This window comes from Gouania willdenowi, chromosome 3 (genome assembly GCF_900634775.1).
Source record: "Gouania willdenowi chromosome 3, fGouWil2.1, whole genome shotgun sequence".
NCBI classification, from domain to species: domain Eukaryota; kingdom Metazoa; phylum Chordata; class Actinopteri; order Blenniiformes; family Gobiesocidae; genus Gouania; species Gouania willdenowi.
Window position 1 is genome coordinate 26619031 of NC_041046.1, and position 26986 is coordinate 26646016.

Here is a 26986-nt window from a genome sequence, read left to right on the forward strand (position 1 = left end):
TGACAGAGTGATGGCCTGTCTGTTTTCTCAGAGTTCAAACAAGCGTCTCCCATTCGTTATACCAGCATCAATGAGGCAATTGTGCTCTACAGCAATACGTTCTTTAATAGGCTGCGGCTGTTATAAAACACAAGGTTACATGGCGTTATTGAGCTTTGTAGAAAGGGGCAAGCAGGGTTCTGTGTGTGCATGTGATCACGTGGCAGCAATGAGTGGCTGACCTGCACACAACCCTGCAAGGATGTTATAGAGAACATAAAGCAAAGACATTGATGTCTACAGGGGGGCAAAAACTGCTGCATGTGGATGCAGGAATTAGCGTGCTTGTCGGATGCTCCACGAACATGAGGTTTCACAAATATGTGATAATTTGATCATAGATAATGATTCTGTGATTAGGAAATAACCAATAAATGTGTGTGTTCTCTTTTTTTATCTTTTCAAAACCTACAGTATAGCCTATTGTGGAATTGCTTCACCGACAGGATTACTGCTTAGAGACATAGACACAAGTGCATAGAAATAAGTGTGCATGGTAATAAGATTATAAGTCAGAACTGTAGGATCAATATGTGACCTCAGTTTGAAATTTATTACAGGTCTGATTCAATTAAAAACCACGTCTAAGGGACTACAGCATCCACAATATGTTGCAAATACTACCATCTGGTGGTCAAATATATGAACTGGCATTTAATCATAGAAAATAATCAGATATGAAGTCGCTGTTTGTGTGTTATATCAAGTAAGTCGTTATCATGGGGGGAAAAAAATACAAAACATTGAACTAACTCCAGACTTTGGTGATTCTTTCTGCAGTTTGAGCTAATCTTTCTCATGTCCGACGGTCTTCAGAGTCAGTGAATGCAACAGAGGTGTTTTCGCGCCAACGACGGTGCTGCCATTGGTCGGATTCAGCCTTAATGACGTCACCATTTCGTCCTAACCCGGATTTGTAATATATGTATTTTTTTTTAATTTAGTTACATCACAACATAACGACTTCCTGCTCAGTTAAAGTCATGTTTCAGAACAAGACTGCCTGGTTTTCTAACAGCGTTCCTCAGGAGACCCACAACTTCTGGAGTAAGCAAACAACTAACTCGTCAAAACCAATGCTATGCTAGCTAGTAACTTTACAGTGTTTGGTTAGCATGTTGGAACAAAGTTAAGTTACGAGTCTAATCAGCTAATTAGTTACATGTGTGTATTGTTTTTTTATTTTTATTTTACATTTCAAACAAATTCAAAATATACAGTCGCAGGACTAAGACCACTGACAGGTGAAATATACTGATTATGTCTCATTGTAGCACCTGGTATTAGATTTGATTTATTGTTAAGCCATTGGAGATTTATTTCCTCATTTTTGTTGTTTTGCTGAGATTTCAGAAGTTGAAAAAGTAGATAAAAATTGAATATCCTGGCATTTTGAATACTAGAGCTGCTACTTCCTAATTTCTGTGGATTAAATAGGTAAAAAAAAATAAAATAATAATAATAATAATAGAAAAGAAATAAATACTTTGTTAGATTAAACAGACAGCTTAATTTACTTAATTAACACAAATACATTGAAGAAGCACACATTTCACGCATTTAGTCAATAGGTCATTGAAAGCACCCATTTTTATTTTTTTTACTGTTGTAAAGTAAACATAAGAAGGTAAAACATAAATTAAAATGCAATTTCTTTACTTGTCGACTGCTACATTTTCTGTTACACAGGAATTTGTATTCATATCTATAGAGAGTTTTTTCAGGTTAATGTTTATAGGAAATAAAACCATCTGAAAACTCGAATTCTGGCCACAATGTAAGTTTGTCACTGCTGAATAGGGCGTCATAGTCGGGAAGCTCACACTGTGTTAACAGTGGGTAATAGAATACTGTGGCGTTTTAAAGTGAACTGGCCAAGACCTGTATTCACAAGGCGAATACGTATTTGGCAATTGAAAATTGGCAAAAATGACAACCTGCATCTGGATTTGTTGACAAGTTTGTTCTTTTTTACTAATGAAATTGAAATAATGCAGGAAATACAGAACATTGACCTTGACCTTAAATATGACTGAAGGTCACACACTGAAAGGAAATGTTGCTCAATGTGGCACTGTATCTCAATTTGTGGCCAAGTTATAGGTTTTTTATTTTTTGTAGACATCATGAACTTTGACCTCTACCTATCTTTTTAGGAGTAGGTTGTACGGCTTCGGTCCGACAAAGTAAAATACTCCACTTAAGATGAGCTTTTCAGGAATATCAGCATCAAACTTGTACGATAAATATTCATAGAGATATAGAAAATATTGTTTTTTGACACTTGTACGACCTTGACCCTGACCTTGAAATTTTGGCACAAAAAAAGGTTGACTGCACATCCTTGACATTGCTTCTATGAGATGACATACGAGTCAAATGAGTTGCGTAAGAAAATAAGAACTTTTCTAGCAATTTTCAATCAATGGTCTAGTGTTACTTATCAGAGGAACACATAGCGCCAGGATGCATCATGGGAAAAAGCCAAGCCGGCTGAATCCTTGCTCCTTCTTAATGGATGTTCCTTTGCCATATAGTGCAGTGCATGTGGTAGACTATTAAAGTATTTTAGTAAGTGCACATCCTGATGGCACTGCGTACTCTGGGTTAATGTGGGAGGAATAGAGAAAGTAAAATGATTTTTGATTTGCTTTTCAGGTTTTTTTTAGGGGTTCAGAATCCTGAAAACAGACTTTTGCTTGAATCATTTTTTAAAATATATATGTTTTGTAGGAAAATCAGTACGATTGCTGTCCTCAGTTTCAGAGATGGGTACAGTTGCTAGTTGGAGGGCTGCGGATTACCTTTTCAGTGCAGATGCTGAATGTCCTGACACACTGAGGTGAGCCTGATGCACTATTATTACTACTCTGCATCATTTCAAAAGCACTGGTTTAACAAATCCCCCCCCCCCACACACACACACACTGTTGGTGAACTACTCCAGGATATTTCAAAGCAAAGACTACCTCTGGAATAAAGTGACAGTGTTTCACAAGCAGTTCCTGTCTACGTGCGAAAGGCGACAGAGCACCAAATCTGTGTGTATCGGCCACTACGTGCTTCCACCAGCTTCAGTGCAGGACGGTGAGAATTACAGGATGAGTATTAATCACTCATAAGTCAAACTAACACCATTGTGGAAAAGCCTGAGCTCTTGTAAGAGGATAAGACGTTAAAATAGAAAAAATTTCTCTGTCAGACCTTTTTCCTTCTTTTTTTATTCCCATTTAGCAGGGTTGGGATCAATTTCATTTTTCAATTACGTCTTCACTTATCCATGTTCAATTACAATTCAATTATGAGGATTTTTTCCCCCCCGAAAGTAAATTACAATTACGCTCTCAATTATTAGCTGTCAAATACACTGTAACAATTATCTGTCATATAATTTGTTTCTCATCTTGTTAGGCTTAAATCAGGGCTAGACCCCTTAATTTTTTATTTATTTTTAATAAAAAATTATCTTCACAACATAGCTCATAACAACCAATCCATTATAAAAAAAAATAAAATAAAAATGCCCTTTAAGAGGTACAGTAGACCATGATTCATGCTGAAGTACTCTAATACCTACTACGTGTATGGGTGTGAAGATTCACAAGGTATTATTCACCATGGCATCCGAGGAATGCACACCGATGGAATGCAGCAACCGACCCTGATTAACATGTTGGGATTCACCCACTTTTTAGGAGGTAGAGCCAGTTGAACAATGACAGCCCAGATCAGGCCAGGTGGTGCATGTGTGAAACCATAAGGGGCCCATTTCACTTTTAACTTCACTTTTAAGGCTCTTATTAAATAGTCTCGAAACAATCCGAATTAACTTAGAGCGGCTTTAACCCAGTTCAGTGTTTACAAGAAAGATGAATTATCTAATTCAGAATTAAAATTGGAATAAACCAGCGACTTAATTTGGATTTAAGTTTAATTCGGAGTTAGACTAGCATTAGGAATTAAGTGTTTACAAGGTCAGGTTAAAGAGGAATTAACTTTTATTCCAGTTTAAAGAGGAATTAAAGCTCCCATGTAAACGTGGCCCTTGTTAGTTACATGTATTTTGTTAGCAGGGACAAGGCAGGTCTAGAGCAGTGAGTGCTATCTGATATGTGTATGAGCCATAAAGTTTTTATTGAATTTTCATGCCAATTACAATTACAAAGTCAATTATCTAAACTTGTAACGGCCCTTGGGTTGAAAGAACAAGATGCTGGAGTCTCGACTGATGCTTCTCGACACCCTTTTATTTGATGTTGAGCATAGCAGAGCACCGTGAAAACTACAAGACAATACACAATACAAGTTATTTAATTTTATAGTTTTGTACTGTGCAAACAATTCATAAACATACTTTATTTAATCATTTTAATCCTGTAAAACCAGACAAGTAATTGACAATCCTCAGTATTGACAATTTATGTATTTATTTACATAAATACTGTAAATTTTTATTTACAGTATTTATTTACAACAAGACAACTCAAACTCACTTAACTCACTTGAGCTAAACTTGTAGCGTCAATAGTCGCCGTTGCTCCCAAAGGTGCTGGTTGAGGTCGGAACGAGGGGGCATTAGAGTTAAGTGGAGCTACATGTTCAGGTTCTGGGTTTACAACCTCTGCTTCTCTGAAATCACTCTGAGGGTTTTCATACGCTCTCACTCGAGCAGCTGCTACCTGGATTTCTTTTTCTGCCTTTAGCTGTTCCAACTTGGTTCGTTCCTCTTCTAATTTTGATTGCCTCTCCAGCCTTTTCTAGGTCTGCCACCAACCTTGCCTCTTCAAGTTTAAATTCATTTTCCACTTTGAGGAGCTGTGATTGTTGAATCTGAATGTCTTTCATCACCTTTGCTCTTTCACGTGTGGCTGCAAGTTCCGCTTCTGCATCCAGTTTTTTACTGAAGCTCCTGGAAAGTAGGCTGGAGGAGTCAGATTCTCGTAGTGCTTCTGAGACTATCGTTTCTGTGTTCGTGAAACCAAAAACTGACCCATATTGTTCTTTGTTTAAGACAATTCTTACTCTTTCCTTTTCAAAGGGGTCAGTTACAAAACTCAATTACAATTATACCAGCAACACATTTTTCCAAGTACTATTTCAATCTTATTTTTGCCATAATTGTAATTAATTATCAATTACGCGATCACAGTTATTATTGACCCCAACCCTGCCAGATAATTTCAACCAGGGTTGGGGTCATATGTAATTGTGCAATTGCTAATTAATTACAATTGTGACATAATTGTAACTGAAGAAACTGTTGCTGTTTAAATCATAATTAAATTGTAATTGAGTTCAGATAATTGACTTTTTGTATTAATTGTAATTGCCATGGAAATTCGGAAATTAAAAACTGTCAACCACAATTTAATGAAACAAAAAACTGGGGAATCAGGTTACAGTTCTATGGCTTACACATGCTATATGTTGTTAATAATTCTGAAATTAGTTAGTTATCCAACTACAATTTTATTTTTATTTTTAAATCGAGGCGTATACCGATGCAAAAAAGGCTCAGACACCCACACCAAAAATATGAAAACCAAACTTTTAATGAATAAGGAAGCCTAACAATGTAACCAATTGATAAAAAACAAATTAGATTATAGATAATATTTTTTAGTGTATTTTTTACAGTCAAAACCAACCCGTTATCTTAAGAGACGCTAACAGGAAGCTAAGCTAACACAAGCGGAAGGTTACATTTTATGGGCTTATTCATTTAAGGCTCAGTAATTGTGATTAATTGTAAATGTATTTTATTAATTGAGAACGTAATTGTTATTGACTTCCAGGATAAAAATAATAATTGTAATTTTAATCGTAATTGGAAAAATTGCAGGTCATTATAATTGTAATTGAGTTATAATTGAACATGGATAATTGAAGACGTAATTGTAATTTCAAAATGTAATTGACCCCAACCCTGGTTTCAACACTTTTGGGGTGCTAAATTATTCTAATAACTTCTAACGCAGACATAAATAAAACACACTGTGAATTGTAACCCACTGTGTGTTATTTAAGAGGTGAGAAACGAGGTTGGGAGGTTCCTTTGGGAATGTGAAGAAGAGCAGGAAGAGACGCAAGTAAGTGCATCAAACCTGAATTGATTAAAAGTAAATATTGTAATTGATTGGAAAATGTTTCATCTTGACTCGTTCTGTTTTACAGGAGTCTGAGAGTACATTGGATCCTCTGACAGAAGACGAGGACAGTTTAGATGAAATCAGCAAGATTGAGTAATTAGAATGGAATTTGTCACTGCAAATATTTGCACACATTAGATTTTAATGAGTCTAAATAGACATTTGATGTTTTATTGGAAGGTCCAACTCTTCACATGAAGATTCATCAGAGAATCAAACTCCCCGCTCTAGATTTCCCATCAATCATCCAGTTTGCAGTGAGCTTACAGAAGGTTGTGTTCTTCACTCATCCCCCCCCACACACACACATAAAATTGAATTAGTGAATTAAATGTGCAACTGGTAGATATATATAAAAAAAAAAAAAGTAGATGGATTTCTCATCAGTTAATTTTCTTGCTTTCTTCCAGGCCTCGTCAGCATGAGCGAGCTCCACAAATACACTGGTGACCTGTGTGACTTCCAGCCAAGTTGTTGCCGATGTTCCAAATGCAAAACCCACTGCTGCTGTTTGTCACAGACTTAAACCAATGTGTTCTGATACAGGAACAGGTTAGACTGGTTAGTACAGTTAGGACAGGTGCAATAAGTCATGTTTGTAATGCGTTTGCTCCGCCTGCCGTACATGTGTGATGTGATGAAAAATTCATAAACATATATTTTCTGTTTATTTATTTATTTTGTCTCCATGTGTGACTTTTTATTCTCAACAATAGCATGATTCACTGTGAGTAATCACATTTTTAAATAAAATTGTCAGTATTTAGTAATACTTTATACAAATAAATAAAAAATAAACAACAAACCTACATTAAAGTATGAAAATAAAACGAGGATTTATAATATTATAGATATAAAATAATACCACATATTTGTCAATGAAAATCCTTTTGTTTATTTCATTCTAATTCAGTTCATATGAAGCGGAACTGTGAAAACCAAGAATATATATATATATATATATATAACAATTTCTTAACTCATAATTATGACTTTCTATCTCATAATTATGACTTTCCTTGGTGATTTTTTTTTTTTTTTTTTTTAGTGACGGAAACGGGCTTCCATACTTATGTGTGTTATTTACGCGTACTTGAATAATTTTGCTGGTTTTATTATTAGGTCACAAAGGTTAAATTCCTACTCTTAACTATAATCTCTAATTATTTTTCAGTGTGATTAGAAAAGGCAGATTTTAAACAAGTTGCAAAATATCAAATAAGCATGACATCAGCAAAAAATAAATTGCATTAATACAACGTGGTCAGTGTGACGTCAGAGGCCAGTCTCCTTTTGGTCTGAGAGGATCAGTGAAAATCAAAGGTCATAATTAGATTCAGCTGTTTATTCTTTTCCTTTTTTTAATGTTTAACTATTCTCTTTTGTTCACAAATGACATCTGATGAATATTTAGCATTAGTATACAGTATTAGCCAGTGTTTTTAATTAAACAGTTGTCCCGTCCACCCCCGCACAGTGAGCTGCTCCGTCGCTCATCGACCAATCAGCGGCTTTGTTTAGGTTCCAGCCTCTTCTTTTCTGTCTGTGTGAGGTTAATATTGGGAAAAAAAAACGTGTGTGAGGCTGATGTACGGTTTGTTGGACTTTGATACACACTACGACGGACTGAAAACGTCCGTCTGAACTCACTGGGCTGTCTGTTTACTGTGTCTGTAGTCCGTAATGGAGCAGGAAAACCTGTCCGTGGTGCTGCACGCGCAGGGAGACCTGAGGCTGGTATGTGTGTGTGGTTCTGTCACACTGGGCACGTGTGTGTATGATTTAACCTGACGGCTACACGTTCTACCCGCAGGAGCACCGACCAGTACCGGAGCCTGGGCCCAATGGTGCGTTTAAATACATCCATAAGATAATATAATCAGAGATGACAAAAGTACTAGTCTTCAGTGCCCAAGTAAAAGTATAGATGCTTGAATAAAAAAAATAAAAACTCTAGTAAAAGTACAAGTATTGAAGTTGCTCCGTTATTTGAGTAAAAGTTAAGTACATACTACTAAATGTACTTAAGTAAACAAGTAAAACAAATGTTCCTTTAATAATATGACAGAGGTTTTAAACCAGCAAACTCCATATATATATATATATATGTATATATAAAGAAATTGTGGAATATTGGTACTTGTTACCTTTGAACACCTGGAGTTTAGCATAATTAAAAAAAATATATAAAAAAAATGTGTCAAGAAAAACAAAAGTGCAAATAATAAATCAAACCCAGAGCAGCTTTGAACTTTTAAGAACTTAACTGGTACATGGAAATAAATATAATCTGTTACCTTCTACAAACACCTGGAGAATTTAGCACTCATGATGGATGACATTTGTAATGGAAGTGTTTCAAGAAAGAAAAAAAAAAAGGCAACTGCTCAATAAAACCCAGAGCAGCTTTGACTTTAACATTTTTAAAAAGGTTGAAAATGTTAACCATAAAACTAAGGCACCTGCCTAAAAGAAAAAAAGCTCAAACTGACAAAATTTTGCATTTTTTTTTTTTTTTTTTTTTTTTTTGGTCGTGGGGTCATCTTCAAAGGTCTTAAACGTAATGAGCTCATTGAAAGTACAGATATGTTTAAAAAACAAAGTAAAAATTTGCCAAAAAATACTCAAGTAAAGTACAGATACCAGAAAAAAACTACAGTAACAAAGTATTTGTACTTTGTTACTGTAGAATTATTACACGGAAGTCAATGAAACAACAAAGCGACCATCAAACGTAAATCAAAGTAGATTTCCTGAGAAGTAGGTGTTTGAATAAATGAAACTTAACAACGAAAATAATCATGCTGGGGTTATTGATTCAATTTTTGTATTAATTCACTATTTCTAAATATCACTGCATCAGGACAGCTGTTAGTTGATGGGATATTTAATGAGAAAGTGAATAATACTGACTTCATGTGTTTGTAGAAAAAGTGATTCATCAGCATGATTTTGACTGAAGCTGGTGTGTGTGTGTGTGTGTGTGTGTGTGTGTGTGTGTGTGTGTGTGTGTGTGTGTGTGTGTGTGTGTGTGTGTGTGTGTGTGTGTGTGTGTGTGTGTGTGTGTGTGTGTGTGTGTGTGTGTGTGTGAAAACTCCTAATCTGTAGACTATATTTGACCTGTCCAAGTATCTAATCAGTCCAGCAGAATGATCTTTCTTTGTAAAAATTTAAATATATATATAACTAAAGCATGATGTTGACCAGCTTCAGGAAGTAACAAAACTATTTCTAATATATCCATCAATTGTGACAATACAGTATGTTCTAAGGTGTTGCGTTCAGGCATCACTAGATAATACCAGACATATGAGAAGCCGTGTTTATTTTGTTCCTGACTTTATTATTAGTAGGTCAGTATCATCATCAGCACGGTTTGTGTCCTGATAAAGTTTTTACTTCCGTCTCATCTCAGTTGGGTTTTCCTTCCTAGATGTTGTGCTCCAGATGCACTCTGTGGGGATCTGTGGCTCAGATGTGCACTACTGGCAGCACGGGCGGATCGGGGACTTTGTCCTCACCAAACCCATGGTTCTGGGGCACGAAGCCTCAGGGAGGGTGGTGAAGGTCGGCTCAGCAGTCAGGCATCTGGATGTGGGTGAGTCGAGGGTGATAATCTGACTTTAGAAGAACCCAATAACCAATCATCGATTAGATTAGATTGGGCACTACTTAAGTCTTGGGAGGTTGACGGCTACAGCAACGTGATACGATTTCTGGTTTTTCTAAGAATAGATACTTTTTACAGCTCATACGCTTAAATAAACTTGTGTAATAAAGTGCTTATAACTGAACCTTCTAGGTGATCGTGTAGCCATTGAGCCGGGTGTGCCCCGCGACATGGATGAGTTTGTTAAAGGTGGACGATACAACTTGTCTCCCACGATCTTCTTCTGTGCCACGCCCCCTGACAACGGAAACCTGTGTCGATACTACAAGCACAACGCCAACTATTGCTACAAGTAACTACACACCTTTGGTGCTGGGGCGACTGTGGCTCGGGTGGTGGAGGGTTTGAATTGTGATGGAGATGTTGTTCCTGTCCTGTATGTGTGTCAGAGTGTCTTTGGTCTAGACACTGAATCCTAATTGTTCCTAATGGTAGATTAGTGCCTTGCATGGCCGCTGAGTGACCATTGGTGTGTGAATTAAAGTGCTGTTTAAATCAAGTGGAATTTGACTTCTCTCTCTCTGTGTGTTCTTTATATCTCCAGGCTTCCTGATAATGTCACATTTGAGGAAGGAGCTCTAATCGAGCCACTGTCTGTGGGCATCCACGCCTGCCGCAGAGCTGGTGTGACGCTGGGCAGCACGGTGCTCATCTGTGGGGCAGGTCAGGGTGTTCCTTTATTTCAACAGAGGTGTAAAGAGTACTGATGTATCCTAATCCAGTAGAAGTACTGTAACTTGATTGAAATTGTACACAAGTACAAGTAAGTCAAACATAAAATACCCCAGTGCAGGTAAAAAGTAGTTCCATTAAATAGTACAACTGTTCTTTATCTACTAATTAGTGGTTTATTCCTAATTGTGAGAACTGTAAAAAGCACACAAATAAATATAACAATGAAATAGACAAATATGCAAAGTATTATTGTTTTATCTTCATATTATAACTATAAAGTATATTAACTATATTATTTTATCCTTAACATATAATTCCAATCTTACACAAATCAGGACAACAACTCAATACAATGCAAAACCAACGTACTTATTTATGAAGTATTTGTCTTTATTATTTTCTACAAAGGCATCTGTATAAAAAAAAAAGCTTTGTCAAAGTGTACAATTGTTTTTTTAGATGAAATAACACCAATTCAAAATAAAACCATTCTCAGGCTCTAAGTATAGCTACATTCATTAACTCTAAAACATGCCAAATATGCCATGTGGGTAACATAATGGGTAGGAACCACAACCTGAACCATAGAAAGTGACTGGGCTTTGATCAGAAATGGCACGACTAACATATGGAAAAATAATCACAAAAAAATAATAATTTACTCAGTAACGGTTTGGGTGTAGAAATGTAATGAATTACTTTACTTCTTTTAAAACGCACTTAAGTAAAAGTAAAATAAGTGATTTAGAAATATACTCAAAAAAAAGTACAAGTACCCATAAAAGCGACTCAATTACAGTAACGTGAGTACTTGTAATCCATTATTTTCACATCTGCATTTGAACTCAAAGGGGGAAAAAAGATGCTGTGCAAACAAAGCAACTCAGGTCAAGTTACAGTTTATCAAGGTCAGACTGACTGAACAATGATAGCGTTGACAGACAAACCAGTAAACCTTAAAACTCACTCCAGGGTAATCACTGTTTAACTCATCACTGATGTTATGAAACAAACTAATGGACTGACTAGTGCTGCACCTTCTCTCCTGGCAAGGGTCAAATTGCATAATGTTTTTTCATCTCCTGTTTTTCCACAGGTCCCATCGGGTTAGTCTGCTTGCTCGTTGCCAAGGCGATGGGGGCCTCGCAGGCTGTCATCACTGGTAACGTACAGCAGTGTTTCTCAAATGGGGGTAGGGGTACGCAACGGCACTACAGGGGGTACTTGAGAGAGAGAGTGTAGAAAATTACAAATGAAAGCATTAAAAAATATGGGGTTTTATGTTTATTTTAGTTAAAAATGATAATCATACTAAATATTACTAGAAACTTAAAACGACAAAAAACCCACACAAAGACAAAAATATACTGAATAATAAAAAGGACAGAGAAATGACGACAAAATACACAGAAAACAACAGAGAAACATAAAACACCACAAACACACACTGAGATAGAATTATTAAAATAATACCAAACAAAACACAAAAATGACAACCAAAACACACAAATAAGAGAAAATTTACTGAATAATAAAAAAAGCAAACAAATAAAATACACAAAGGGCCTATGTTACAAATCTAGATTGGAATAATCTCCGTTATCTGGCTTAAACTAACCAAACATTCCCTGTCAGATGGGAGCTGTCTTACGGCCGTTGATCAAAACACGCTAATTTAAACCAAGTGATACAGCCTCGCTATGTGCGCGTGAAAGGGGTGAAGATTGAAAACTGGCAGAGCGAGCGTCTTTACAATGAATGGAGGAACAGCTTATGATCTTAAACAACTATAATGAATATAAATCCACGATGACAGTGAAGAGCAACACTGTTAGTTCAGCGCGCAGCAAGAGGCGGAGCTTTTATACTTGCTCAGATCTGATCCACTTCATAACTTGGTCCCGATCAGGTTAGGTGCTATAATTCAGACCAAAACAACACTTGTTACAGAAAAGGCAGGTATGAAACAACCCAGGCAGGAAGCTGCTAACACTGTTAATGAGTAAAAGCCTGTGATTATGATATTAATCCAATGGATGATAAACAGACAGCACTCTAATCAGTTAAACTTTATTGTAGCACACACGTTTTTCTTTTAAGTACACCTATTTATCACATACACTGGGATGAGAGATGACTGCACATTGTTTGAAGCACAACTAAGTAACTTGCGCTTAGCGCTCCCCCTAAAGGTCCCTTTTGGTTATGTCACTGTCGTAAACACTCTGCACCCCCCACCACCTGCCCCACCCCACAGCTACATGCACACCTTTGCTCTCCCAAGACGATAGCGACCGATCACTGAAAAATCCCAATACAACAGTGACGCTAAGGGTGCTTTCACACATATAGTTCCATGTGACCATGTGAACAGTATGAGGATGAGAGACAAGTAAAACAAATGAATGATGTGGGAGTAATAAGGAAGGGAGTGTGGAAATGTGTGTGATGTGTTTGTTTGTGTGCTGACAAAGTGGCTCTGAAAATCGATGGATGGATGGATAGATATTTGTGTGCGTGCTGCCTGATGGAACGCTGGGTTGCGAGTGTGTGTCTGTTGCGCAATCACACACACGACGACGACAGTGTGTGTGTTGCTGCTGAGCTGTCGCTGCATGGAGTTGCTCTGTTCCTCGAACAAAAGTCTCTGCCATTTTTTTGCTGATTCCGCCATGATACAAGTTTGGTAAAAGTGAATTTGTAGACAACCGTGTGCAGCCACAGGGCTGGTCATAATCTAGCATTAGTTTGTATTGGGCTGCTGTAAAGCAGTACGTCTTGCCAATGGGTCGGAAACAGGAAAGTTTCAAGTGCGGGTTTATGACCAGAGACGGTAGGGGAGATGAAAGACCCCCTAATCACCTCATAAACAATTGTATTACCCTCATAAGGACTACGAGAAGGATTTATTAAGGTGAAAAAGTTACTTAGTTCTGCTTTAACTGTAGTATGTCTCTGCTGAGGCGGTCAGCGTATGAATGATCTGAACCACTAACGTACAGAGTAGAGAAACAAATGACATTCAAATGCATCTTCCTGCTTTATCTGCCTTCCCTGTGCTGCTCAGATCTCACTGCTGAGCGTTTGACCATGGCCAAAGACTTGGGCGCCGACTTCCAGCTGACAGTGAAGAAAAGCGACAGACCCCAGGACCTGGCAAAGAGTGTGGAGGACATGTTGGGAGGGCAGCCTCACATTACTATTGAATGCACAGGCGCTGAGAGCTGCATCCAAACGGCCATCTATGTGCGTAATGATGGCATTTACATATTTAGATTATAGGACTAAGGAGAATTTAAGACGAGTTGTACAGAGTCTGTATTGGTTTTTTCTACATGTGGCGGTTTCCCTTACACAGTCTGCATAAGGTCAATAGAATAGAATCCTTTTATTGTTATTGCACAAAGTACAACAAAATTGCACATACCTCTCTCAACAACATTCAAGTTCAAAGATTCAAGCCAGACAGACACATTTATATATTTAGTAAAAGTGCATGGTATAAAATTATTAGAAACAAGCAATAGTATTTTACTTTGCTTATATTAGTGGTGACACCTAAATATTCTAATAATTTATTTTAGTTTAAAAAAAAGTGCATAAATGCATAAAATGATACCAAATATGTATTAACTTAGTATATACTGTATGTGCTCACTTTGATTTTTCCTTAAAAATGTTACGAAATTACTTCTGTTATTCAAACTGTCAAAATATCATGTTGTGTGACTATCTGGCAATGACCACTGTTTTAAAAAAAATCTTTGAAATTACTCTAAATCTACTAGAAGTTTATTTCTGCCATATTTTAGTTATATTATAGCCCTTTATGAGATTTCAGAGTATTTATATGTTTATTTTTATCATGATTTGCATGCAGACCTTGCCAGATGATGCCAATTTTATGAAATACGTGATGAAATCCAAATATTTCATTGACTTTTACATATTGGAGGTTCACTGGAGTCTCTAGTCTCACCTTCTGTTCTGAGATACAGTTATAGACTGGATGGGGATGAAAAAACGCTGACCTTTGCATAATCCTGTGTGCACAAACCTTTGGCCATGGTAAAGGTTCAGTGGTAACAGTTTTAATGAGGTCTTTGGAAATCAGAAATGTTGCGTTTGATGGAATATTTGCTTTCACATAAGTGTTTTGAACTTATGGAACTTACTGTATCAAACAACACATAATCTTTATGTTTTGACTTTTGACATATTCTATAGTTGAATTGAATATGCTGTCCTGAATTAACTTTTAAGTACTTTTCATCACTTTTATTCGTGCACTTTTGTCCACTTTAAACTGTAAAGTCTGAAATGTGTTTCACTATCTGAAGATGTGTACAATGATCGACTGTGTATGTGTTATTTTCCCATCAGGCCACACGCTCTGGTGGTGTGGTGGTACTGGTGGGCCTAGGTGCTGACATGGCGTCTGTGCCTCTGATCAATGCTGCTGTGCGGGAGGTGGACATCAGAGGGGTGTTTCGCTACTGCAACACGTGCGGAATGACGTTTATTTATTTTTGAGAACGTTCATTGACTTACTTTATTGTGTGTCTGCGCTTTCTATATGAACTGTGACCACATGTCTCGGTGTGAGTGATATCCTTTATGTTTGCTGTGTTACAGTTGGCCGATGGCCATCTCCATGTTGGCGTCTGGCAGCGTTAACATCAAGCCACTGGTGACCCATCGTTTCCCTCTGGAACAGGCTGTCCAGGCTTTCGAAACCACACGTCAGTGTCTGGGGATAAAGGTCATGTTGAAGTGTGACCAGAGTGACCAAAACCCCTGATGTGAGTTTCTGCTGTAAAACTAAAGAAACCAGCAGAAAACAACCCAGCCTGAGTGGTTGTTACCCTTGGAGACGCATTAATCCTGCATTGTGATTCTCAACTGATAGTGCACTAATTTATTTCATAGGAATCAGGATTGTTTTAATATTGTAATAATGGGCACTTTTAATTTGAGTTATCTAATATTTATCAGTCAAGAGATGTGAAATAAATCAGCTGAAAAATCTAAAGCTCGAAGCTTCATTATTTACTACAGGAGTCACCAACCTTTCTGAAACTGTGAGCTACTTCATAGGAACTGAATAATCAAAAGGCTTCCAGTTAGAAAATCATTAAATATTCACGGTTTCACTTTAATTAGAAGTGTGATAAAAAGGAAGGCTCACAGTAACTTAAAAAGGTAGGACATTTTTAATTTTCAACATGAAACACTTTATTACATGTCATTTAAAAATTATCATCTTCCTATTTTACTAGCTACTAACATAACTTTTAACCAATCGTATAACATGTAACATAGCATGTATTGTATGTAGCATATTTTCACCTTGCGTTATAAAAATAGATATATCATTATTATAAAGAACATACCACTGACCCTACACAAAATCTGCAGGACTTTTGTCACAATGTTCCAGTAATAAAATTATACTACAACATCATCAGCACTACTTAACTGTAATTAAATACTAACTACATTTATCATATGTATTTATATTTGTGAGTTTAAATCCTGGAAAGTGAATCCAATTTTAAATGGAGCTCATTGGACCTCACATGGACCATGATGAGGCCTGGTGACCCCTGATTTACTCCATCTGCTTTTGGAACAATCTCAACACCAGGGGGCGACAGAGGTTCACTGTAAAATACGTCATTGCGTGGGCAATGAATATTGTTGACAATGCTGAAAACTGTAAACTGCTAACTGCACATATGAAATGTGCAAAGAATAAAGAGAGTAAATTGATTTATTCCTTGGTCATAAAACCCAGTTTAAACTGATCTCACCATCACATGAGTTATTTTGAATCATTTACACCTCACTATTTGTCACTATGGCGAGCGTGTCATCTCATCTGACGTCAGTCTGCTTAGCCCAAATATGTCACGCACTGATGATGTAATGGTTAATAGTGATGTAATGGTTAATAGTGGCTGCCTCACAACACAGATTACAGCTATGAGCCCAGCACCACCTGCTCTGCATGCACTTGGTTTCATCCCACATGTTAAATCCCTTTATTCTTTAGAAATGTTCCATAATAGTGACTGTGTGTAAGACACTGATTGGCTCTTATATTATAACCCAAATAATACAACTGGGCCTCTTGAACTACATTTGATTTTTCTGAGCATAAATGATGCATCATATGCAATTATGCCTTTCACTTATTTCTGAATCAAAGTACCCAGTTAGTCCAGTTACAACATTTGGCTGAGAATACTGTTAAAAGAAAACTCAATAATAGTTTCATAATGGAATGAATTCATGTTAATACACATTTTAAAGAATTAAAAAAAAAGTCAGAAAATGAATGGAATGAAACGGTATTTAGTGCTTCCTAATTTGAATTATTTCTACAGTTTTTATCATTTCAGAACTAAGACTGACACTTGTATTTTCAGTTCATGAAGGTCATTTTTAACCAAAAATACACATTGTAAAATCCACTTATTGTATCTAATTTGGCCCACAGGAAAAAGTAAAAACAAAGAAAACAAAAATCATTGTGTAAATGACTAAATATTTCAGTTGTAGATACTGTATCTCAGCCCCTCTAAATACATACATTCAATAAAAAGCCACAATATTTGCCAGGGTTCCATTTTTTCCCATGTTTATATCACAGGATGGCAAAAAATGTTATTTATAGAAAATTGTTAAAATAACTCTTAAATAATACAAATTGTAATATAATAGAAACAATACTAAGAAAAATTGAAGTTGCTCATTTTCCAGTTTAAAATCTGCAGCTTACTTGAAATGAAACTGGTCTGTATTTTGGCCCCTGAACCAAACCTGCAGTGTGATTTGCTCAGACACCATGTGACCCTTAGACAATCTGTTCTTTGCAGTTTGATATTTTAAACCTTTTAAGTTTATTCTTATTTCTATATATAGCTTTTCTTTCCCTGCAGTAAAAATGTTATATATCTGCATGGACGGTGCCAACGGCAGCTGGTGACAAACATTCTTGGTGTGGCTGATCATGTGACAATACATGTCTATCCCTATGGTCTAGTATAAGAATTCAAATCAAGTCAGACGACAACCATAATTTTACAGTCATGATTTCAATTCCTTCTCAAAATCACCAGTTCCACAAATACTGTAACTAAGTAAATGAACAATATTATATAATGCTCTATGCATGCTTTAGAAAGGAAGGGTATCAAATACAATAATCAACAGCGATTAAAGGGTATGTATATTTATTATTTCTACTGAGCCCATTTTACACCATAATATTCCCAAGGAAAGATTTTTTATGGTCTTTAAAGTTGAAAAGTACCTCTTTGATGATGACGTTGCCATTGGTTGGTGATGAGGATGTTGGGAAGACTTTGAGTTTCTGTAAAGGAGAAAGAACCGCCTCCATGTTAATGCACAAACAATACGTACGTTTCAAAAGTCATGACGAGAAAATTGGTTAATAACATATAACACATATAAGCCCAAGACTGTATCAAATTAAGTCACTGTATTTGAGCATTTCAAATTGATTTAAGACATTACAGATAAATCCATTGTTTTAATAAGATGAGAGATAAACAATAAGGGCTATATATAGTCTACTCAAAGAGAAATAACAGTGTACACAGATGCATAGCTAACCAGGTTATAAAACATGTCCACATGTGACATTATTTTGAGAAAGATTAAAACTTCATCTTCCAGAATTCCCACATACAGTAGCAGCAAAGCCTCACTCTTCATAGGGCGTCAAACACAGCATTATGATCATACACTGTGTGAATAGCACGACTTATAGTTCCAAGGTGCACAAAGCTGCTCCTCGTTTGTTAAATTAGCCATCATCATCATCATCATCATCATCATCATCATCATCATCATCATCATCATCATCATCGTCGTCATCATCATCATCATCATCTTCATCATCCCGCTGATTGACGCACTAGCTGGGCATCCACAGCTGCTCAGTTTGGAAGCCCGTACCAAAAAACAAACTACGAAAAGTAAAATAATAATTATTAAGTCACAATATAGATATCTCATAATTATGACTAAAGGATTTATTGTTATTATTTTACTATTCCTAGTTTTTTTTTTTTTAATTTACTGCCAGAACTGGGCTATTCATACGTGGTCTATGACGTTACCGGAAGTCATGTGTTAGCTCGTCCGTAAAGTAGTTTACGGTTCGGATTAGTAGTTTAGGTCTAGGGTAAATTAGTCTACGGTGGCTGGGAAGTATTACAGTCGGACGGGTATTATGATATGATAGCCTGTTGTGGCCATTTTGCATTCGTGTTGTGACCTTTTTGCATTTGTGTTCATTTCTTTAAATGCGTTCACCTGACACTTCCCGGCCACCGGGGTTCCGCAACGGAAGTGTTTCCGACGGACCGGTAATACAGACGGACACGTTTCTGGCGGATGTTTTTAACCCACCAGAACAGGTAAGAACAAGAAGAAGACATCGAAACGCGTATGAAAGTAAGTGAAAGTTGATTAGGATACTCTTATATTTTTCATATCAGGCTATCATATCATAATACCCGTCCGACTGTAATACCGGTCCGTCGGAAACACTTCCGTTGTGGCCGGTTTGCATTCGTGTTGTGACCTGTTTGCATTTGTGTTCATTTCTTTAAATGCATTCACCTGACACTTCCCAGCCACCGTATTAGTCCGTAACGTAGTATTAATAGCAAACAGAAGTACTGGCCAATGATATTAATATAATGTCGGTATATTGATACGGCGCCGTACGGATAGCCACAGCCAATATTTTAATAGTACACGTGTAAATATGTGGCTGTTTTGTGATGTTTTTTTTTTTTTATTTTTTTTTTTAAAAAAGACAACGTTTGTTAAATATTTTAATAGTACACATGTAAATATATGATTTTTAAATTTTAATGAAAAAAAGGAAAAACCACCGCATACCGATACATACAAAAACGGATATAAAAACACAATACACAACACTGACAATCAAAAACCTAACACAAAATAAAATAAAATCCAAAATAAATTGGAATTCACTCAAAACATATATTTCTAATTTAAAATAGCAGGGTTTCAACCTTTTAAATAGAACACAAACTGCCGTAAAATAGGCTGACAGGTTGTAGATTTGTTTTGCGCATGCGTTGAAACGATCCAAAACGATCAGGCCCGTGAAAGGATTGGGCACTGAAACTTGTCGCAGAATTTTCAGGACCCTGAAATTGTGCGACTCTGATTGGCAATGTATTTATTAATATGCCAAGGTAACTGTACACAATTTTCTATTTTTTGGGGCGCTCTGAGCAGAGCCTCATGACATAAATGATTCATTCCTGTGCGGAAATTCACTTGTGAATGAATGTCAGTAGGTGGGAATTGTAGTTTATATCATTCATATTGCATGTCGGCAAACACTAGTGGGTAAAACTGACATTTATAACTGAATTTGTAAAAATATATTTTACATTATTCCCCCTCTTGTATGGGAGGGCGGCACACTTCCTTTTTAATTATCTTTTGACCAAATTCAAGCAATTTCATCTCAGATTTTTATTAACCTTCCACAATGACATACTACTTTACGAGGCATGCACACAGAAAATGTCCATACAGTGAGAATTTACTACAATGCATCAGAAAACTGTCAGTGTGTTTCTGTCACAGTGTGTGAATCACAGCTCTCTCTCTCTCTCTCTCGTCCAGGACTCGAGACCTTCGTTCAGTCACTTTAACATCTGCAGACTAACTATGTGGTCATGTTTTTTGGGTACAACATTGGAAATTGTTTCTCCTTATGTATAGACATTCTAATACTGCGTATGGCAATGAGATGGCTCACACGACACATTTTTTTACATTCACAGTCCACTCGTGTATGAGTTTCAGTCAGAACACTAAAGGATGAACACACAGCGAAGCAGCGCACACAAAAGAAACATCAAATTGAAAGCAGAACTAATGAGAGAAACAGTTCTTTGTACAGGAGGGATAGAAAAGGCTTCTCTTGCTGTCTTAGAGGACTAAGTTTAGCCTCTAAATTGCAGTAAATCTAAAGATTATGGCATTCTGCATTGTGTTCAGATGTGTATTATTTCACTTTCACATTTTTCACCCACACAAAACTGCCGCCCACTTTCACAATTTTGCTATTGAATTGTCCATTTGCCTTCAACGGGGTTGGCCTTTACTCAACGGCAGCAAGAATCAGCCAACCTACAAAGCAGCACCATCCAACAGCCCTCAGTTCCAATTAGCCAAATATGTATTTACATGGAAATAAATTAAGAAGAAAATAAAAAAAAAAAAATATACAAGGGATATAGATTAAGTATTGTATTGCATTACATGGATATAAAAATAAGTTGTGCCACATCCACACAAGAAGTCTGTCATATCACCCAAAGAAATGATGCAAAAGTACACAGCGCAGATGAAATGCACTCTTACACACATGCTTGGGCATTCACGCACGCACGCACACACACACACACACTCAGCTGGTCAGATGAATTAAGGATCTTGTGGCGACTGCGTGTTAAGCACAAATGAAGAAGAGACGATGCTGAATCGTAGTGATCAGATCCGAGGGAGGGGAATTATGCGAGGAGTGAATCAAAGGAGAAGCGATCCACCCGCTGGGGTTGCTGCGTGACAGGACAACCAATCACAGCCGACAGCCCGCCATGTGTGGCTCGGCCTGGCCGCTGTTTAAATGTACATGGGTGTCTCCTGTCCTGTTAGGAGCCTGAACATGGCAGCCGGCATCGTCTTCATGTGAATCTGAGAAGAGGACAAGAAAAACTTTAGTTTGAAGTAGAAAACTAGAAAACATAATGATTTTCCTCATCTCTTAATTAGTGTATACAACCAGTGGTTCTAAAACTGTGGGGCGTGGGAAGAATGCAAAATGTTCAGCCCCTTCGATCGCAACAACATTTTTACAAAATGGGTAAAAAATGTAACTTTTATTGCAAAAAGTAAAAATTGAAAACTCATAAAAATACAAAATGTGCAGCTACATATTTTAGAACAGTAATAATAAAGTTGAGTTGAGTACAGAGAGAAAACAATGTTTTTCGTACTTGATGTTCAGCGAGGTCGTTCTCAGCACCAACCAAACATGACACATGTTCAGATGAACACATGTCATTTTAAACAAAATCTTTTAGGTGGTATTTCCACAAGGTGAAATGCGAACACAAATGTAACAAGCTAAGGCATTCATCAGTACAAAAAAAAAAAAGATAAATAAAAATGCAGCAAGAATGGGAAAGTTATGTATTCTCATTGACCTAAACATACAGCAGTTTATTTAAGAGGAGAATTCTTTGATGAGCTTTTATGAAGGTGAGAATATTGGTTCATGCTCCAACAAACAGAGCGCACGGACAAAGCAATCAAGTGAGTTGGATTCATTAAAATTAATCTGTCATGTGAGAAAAATGCCACTAACACTTGTGCTGACTGTGGATGTCTTGTCATAACCCCATAAAAAACCTAAAGACCACACAAGTGCCCTTTAAATGTCCTCATGTCCTTTTATATTCAGCATTACCTTATAAAATATCATATAACTTTAAGTTCTACAGCCTTTTATTACCAGCAGAGGGGTCTCCTAGAGCTCTTAGGTGGTTAAACTTCTTCACACGCACTAATAGCAACACAGATGCTAGTAAAGGCGTACATAGGGGATTACTATTGCAACAACACATCATCAGTAGGGTAAAACTAACCTAGAGACACTTCAACACATCACTGGGAATCAAACCATCAACAATTCAACCTGAGTGTTAGAATATAAATATGCTGGCTCCAACATGGCTAATATAATAACCTGGCAGGTTAGCACATAGTGCCCCAAAGTCATTAGCTTGACTTTTAAGAAGCCGTTACTCAATTCCTCTGCTAAGTCTTCTATTTTAGAATGAAACAAGGAGGACATTAAGGGCCTGTACTACGAAGCTGGATCAGTATATCCTGGATTTCTCTCTGTTAGCAGGCTTCATCTATCCAAACAGAGAGATTTCCTCTACTACGAAGCGCGATATCCACTCGCTAAGTTAAGCGAGTTGATGTGAGCCTGGCTACGTGCGCGATCTTGCAGCGTCAGACCAATCACAAAATTCTTTAAAAAAAAAAATGACGAATTAAATTCCATAATTCAACACTGTTACTGCAGAAAAAGTAGGAAGGAATGAACACAGACAGGAAGCTGCAGACACTGTTAATGCGTAAAAGCGTGAGATTATACAATAATCCATGGGATGATTAACGGACAACGCTCTGATCAGTTTTATTTTTATTACAGCACAGACGTGTTTCAGACCTGATCAATTTATCACACACACTGTGATGAGAGCACATTGTTTCTGAGTGTGTTCCTGCTGATGCTGATAGTGTCACTATAGACGCACGTATGTATGAATGAATGAATGATCAGGGTTCCTCATTCCTGGGTAGAGGGGTCTGGAAGTCGGTGGATCCTTCATTCATCTACACCTGACTGTAGATCAGTCTATCAGATATAAATGTATATCTTTCCTGAAGGATGTCATCGGTAAATGAAAGGATCGATTTCATCCAATAATATTCTTTCATTCCTAAACGCAGATGTCACATCTGCACCAACCAGGATCTTCTAGCAATGGGCAGGTCATTTTTCAAGAGAACTAATTGGTCAGGAGGCGTGGCTTTTGTACTCTTTCAGATCTCAGCCACTAGGTGTTCAGCCTAAGTTACCATGGCGATTTAGCACTATTAGGAGGAAATCCAGTTTTGTAGTATAGGCCCTTAATGCAAATAAAACATACACTCAAGTTCTTATTTGAAATACATGCAGGCAACAGTGAGTACAATGGCCTTTACAGAGACAATTAGGATTTAAACTCAACAACTGCTGCCATCATCAACACTGTCTATGCTCACATGCATGTTATTCATTAAACTTAGTATATGACCTATCAAATTTGACATATCTTGCTTAAATACGTTACATGTTTTTTTTCTTTTCTTCTAAAATACAGTAAACCCAGCTGCCACCTTTGGAAGATATTTATAGCAGTGAAAGAACAAATTATCCAACCGCACATCGATGGAGGTTGTCAGTCAAATCCATGATAATAATTAACACACGGCACAAACTAGTGACACTTAATGCAAGCTATTCAGCAGATAACAATGATTGGCAGCCCAAATAGACAACCTGTGTGCGTCTGAATGTAAGCATTCCTGTTTGAGTCTTCAAATTATATCGTATTTAATCTTGTCATGTCTGAGTTTACGCGTGCGTTTCTGAGATTCACCTCTCCGACAGAGTTTGACAAGGCCTGCACAATCTTCTCATGCGCTGTGGCCACCACGCTCTGTCCGTTGATCTCAATGATCCTGTGACCCACGCGGACGCCGCCTCGCTCAGCGATGCCGCCACGCATCAGACTGCATATCTGCGAATAGGAGGACAGCAAAACACATGTTTTTTTAAAGGGTTATTGAAACACAAAGGTGATAGCATGTGGCACATAGTCACTGACATTTGTTGTCAGAAATATAAATATGAGGTTTAAAAGGTTATTCATCACACAGTGGGTGCTTTGTCGATGCAAAACTGTCAGGTTTTGTGGAAATAACATTTATTTGACATAATGACACCAATTTGTCCACTAAGCCAGTGGTTCTCAAACCTTTTTTGGCTCAAGTACCCACTTTCTCTTACTTTTGAATGTTTTTGTGTGTTTTTTGTGTCATTTTGTTGTTGTTTTGTCTGTTTCTTTTTAATATTCAGTATATTTTTCTCTTATTTTTGTGTGTTTTTGTTGTCGTTTTTGTGTGTCGTTGGTATCATTGAAATTTTCCTATCTCAGTGTGTGTGTTTTTGTTGTTGTTTAGTTGTTACTTACATCGTTTTGTATGTTTCTCTGTTATTTTTGTGTATTTTGAAGAAATCTTGTGTATTTTTCTATTATTTTATGTGTCTTTGTTGTCGTTTTGTGTGTTGCTGGTAACAGAGTGTTTTTCACTCTTAGTATGTGTGTTGTTGGTGTCATTTTGTGTATTTTGTTGTTGTTTCAGATTTTTTTTTTCGTATATCTGTATCTTATTTTGTGCTTTTGTTGTCATTTTATGAGTTACTGGTAATATTCAGAGTGCTTATCATTTTTAACTAAAAAATGAACATTATAAAATCCCATATTTTTAATGCTTTCATTTGTTAAGTTTTTTCTCTCTCTATATCCCCATTTGAGAAACACTGCACTAAGCAATACATTCATCATGCTTTCTCACGTAGAAATGACATTTACAGACATGCCGTCATTTGCTCAATACGTACAATGCCGTTCTGAACGCTGAAGCCCAGCTGGTACTTCAGATCAGGGCGTTTGATGAGGACAGTGGTGACAGGAGGACAGCTGACAATATTCATCTTCACCTGGACCTGGTTCTTCAAGCCCTTTAAAACAAACACATATAAACACCTTTATAGGTGCAGACATATACACACTTTAAAAATGTATACATCACCACCATCAAAATATCTATAAGTAAACCCTTACTTTCTTATTTTGCTTAGGTAAACAATCACTAGCAAACTAACCAACTGCAACTTTTAATAAGAACAATAAAACACAATCGGCAGATCCATTTTCAACTCAGTCAACCAATAGCTAATGTACTGTATTTATCTGCTATATTTATGCTATTTTGATACATTTTGGTATTTAACAATATTTCAGATTATCAACTGAAGTATAAGCCAAGAATGAGGAATAAAGAAGAAAGATGATAAACTGATTTCACATAACTGGTATTTTTACCCACAACATCTCAATAAATGGCAGACAACTCCAATTTGATGATTTTTTTTTTTTACCTCGAATTCACAAATTCACTGGTTCAGACATGAATCAACTCGTACAGTATCTAAGCCAACTTTGACCTAAACGTCACCCAAACGTGTGTTTGTGTGTCTGTGATATTATAATTATAATAATTATAGTGTGCTATTAGAGGGTGAGGGAAGGAGACAAGAAACAAGTTAATAATAGACAAATATGTGGGGGAAAGGAACAATATATATATATATATATATATACATACAAAATAGATAGAACTGAATTGAGAGAAGAGAGGCAGAAAAAAGGAGAAATAAAACAAGAAGAGAGTCATCAACATCCCCCGCCAAATTGGTTGTCATTATAACTCACAACCTTTTCCTAAATGTTGTAAATCTAGGAACTTATAAATGGTAAATGGACTTGATTTTATATAGCGCTTTATCACCACACTGAAGCAGTCTCAAAGCGCTTTACATAACAGCTCATTCACCCAATCACTCTCACATTCACACACCAGTGGGACAGGACTGCCATGCAAGGCGCTAGTCGACCACTGGGAGCAACTTAGGGTTCAGTGTCTTGCCCAAGGACACTTCGACACATAGTCAGGTACTGGGATCGAACCCCCAACCTCTCGATCAGAAGACGACCCACTACCACCTGAGCCACGGTCGCCCCATAAGAAAATATTATCACATCACAATATAAAATTACTAACTATCTTAAACGGTTTCTAAGACAAGTTGTCCCCTTTAAAGATACCTCAAACAGAGTCCAAAAACAGAACAAGGGCAATAACTCTGGAAGAAATTATTGCGCTCTTCTCATTTTCGAACTCCATCAAGGTATTGATACCCTGAGGCCACACATTGAATTTGGTTTTTGTATCTTAAACGGTTTCTGACAAAACCCCACTCACAGGCCTCCTCTATATCTCCCATTTTAATATTTTCAAATGTGTGAATGTTGAGAATAAAACAGGTTCTCGACCAGTATTATTGACAGGTGTGATTTGTTTTGTTCAGCTGCTGGTCTCAGTGATGGGCCCCCAGTGTCTCTGTACCTTTATGATTCCCTGACAGGTAGCGAGCGGCAGCCCCACGAGGCTGGTGTTGTTGATGGACATGATCTGGTCTCCGATGCTGAGCTTGCCTGAGCGAGCTGCTGGCGCGCCGTTCATCATGTTGGCTAAGATAACGGTGGGCAGGATGGAGCCCCAGCCAGATTCCACTATCACCACGCCCAGGATCTCCCCTTTACTTTTCTCCAGCTGCAGCTGTGGAGAATACGGTTCGAAAAGGCGTCACTGATCACTTTGAATAGAAACACAACCAAAAGCCAAAGTCTAATTACTCATAGACGCAAAGAGGAAGACAAAGTCATAAACAGGGTTGGGGTCAATTACATTGTTCAGTTACGATTACGTTTTCAATTGCCCATGTTCAATTACAATTAAATGACTATAGTTTTTCATCCTGAGAAAGTCAATTACAATTACGTTCTCAACTGCTTAAGTTCGATTACAAGGAATCCCAATTACTGAGCCTGAAATAAATAACCTAATAAAAGTTAACCTTCCTTTTGTGTAAAACCAGCTGTAAAATACACTGAAAACTAAT

At 37.1% G+C, this 26986-nt stretch overlaps 3 protein-coding genes across 5 annotated transcripts in view; 2 read left to right on the forward strand and 1 right to left on the reverse strand.

Moving 5' to 3' along the window:
- The first annotated feature begins 915 nt into the window (after positions 1 to 915).
- terb2 (telomere repeat binding bouquet formation protein 2) lies at positions 916 to 6714 on the forward strand. Its single transcript, XM_028473873.1, has 7 exons — positions 916 to 1086; positions 2773 to 2881; positions 2987 to 3126; positions 6067 to 6128; positions 6214 to 6281; positions 6369 to 6460; positions 6599 to 6714. The coding sequence occupies exons 1-7, from the start codon at positions 1023 to 1025 to the stop codon at positions 6712 to 6714; spliced, it is 651 nt and encodes a 216-aa protein (XP_028329674.1). The 5' UTR covers positions 916 to 1022.
- Positions 6715 to 7525: 811 nt separating this feature from the next.
- sord (sorbitol dehydrogenase) lies at positions 7526 to 15565 on the forward strand. 3 transcript variants are annotated; one of them, XM_028443254.1, is made up of 10 exons: positions 7526 to 7777; positions 7866 to 7925; positions 8002 to 8035; positions 9622 to 9786; positions 9991 to 10150; positions 10403 to 10521; positions 11630 to 11695; positions 13601 to 13779; positions 14917 to 15038; positions 15169 to 15565. In XM_028443254.1, the coding sequence occupies exons 2-10, from the start codon at positions 7872 to 7874 to the stop codon at positions 15332 to 15334; spliced, it is 1065 nt and encodes a 354-aa protein (XP_028299055.1). In that variant the 5' UTR covers positions 7526 to 7777; positions 7866 to 7871; the 3' UTR covers positions 15335 to 15565. The 3 variants fall into 3 exon arrangements, with proteins under 3 accessions (XP_028299055.1, XP_028299057.1, XP_028299056.1); XM_028443256.1 differs by lacking the exon at positions 8002 to 8035 and having other exon boundaries at positions 7738 to 7777; XM_028443255.1 differs by lacking the exons at positions 7526 to 7777; positions 8002 to 8035 and having other exon boundaries at positions 7799 to 7925.
- A 4132-nt stretch (positions 15566 to 19697) lies between these two features.
- apba2b (amyloid beta (A4) precursor protein-binding, family A, member 2b) overlaps positions 19698 to 26986 on the reverse strand; it is a 66077-nt gene continuing 58788 nt past the window's right edge. Inside the window, exons 10-13 of the mRNA XM_028437059.1 lie at positions 26431 to 26643; positions 24863 to 24982; positions 23838 to 23978; positions 19698 to 21315 (exon numbers count right to left, since the gene is read on the reverse strand). Coding sequence (XP_028292860.1) covers positions 21244 to 21315; positions 23838 to 23978; positions 24863 to 24982; positions 26431 to 26643 — 546 coding nt within the window. The 3' untranslated portion in view covers positions 19698 to 21243. The remainder of the gene's footprint in view (positions 21316 to 23837; positions 23979 to 24862; positions 24983 to 26430; positions 26644 to 26986) is intronic.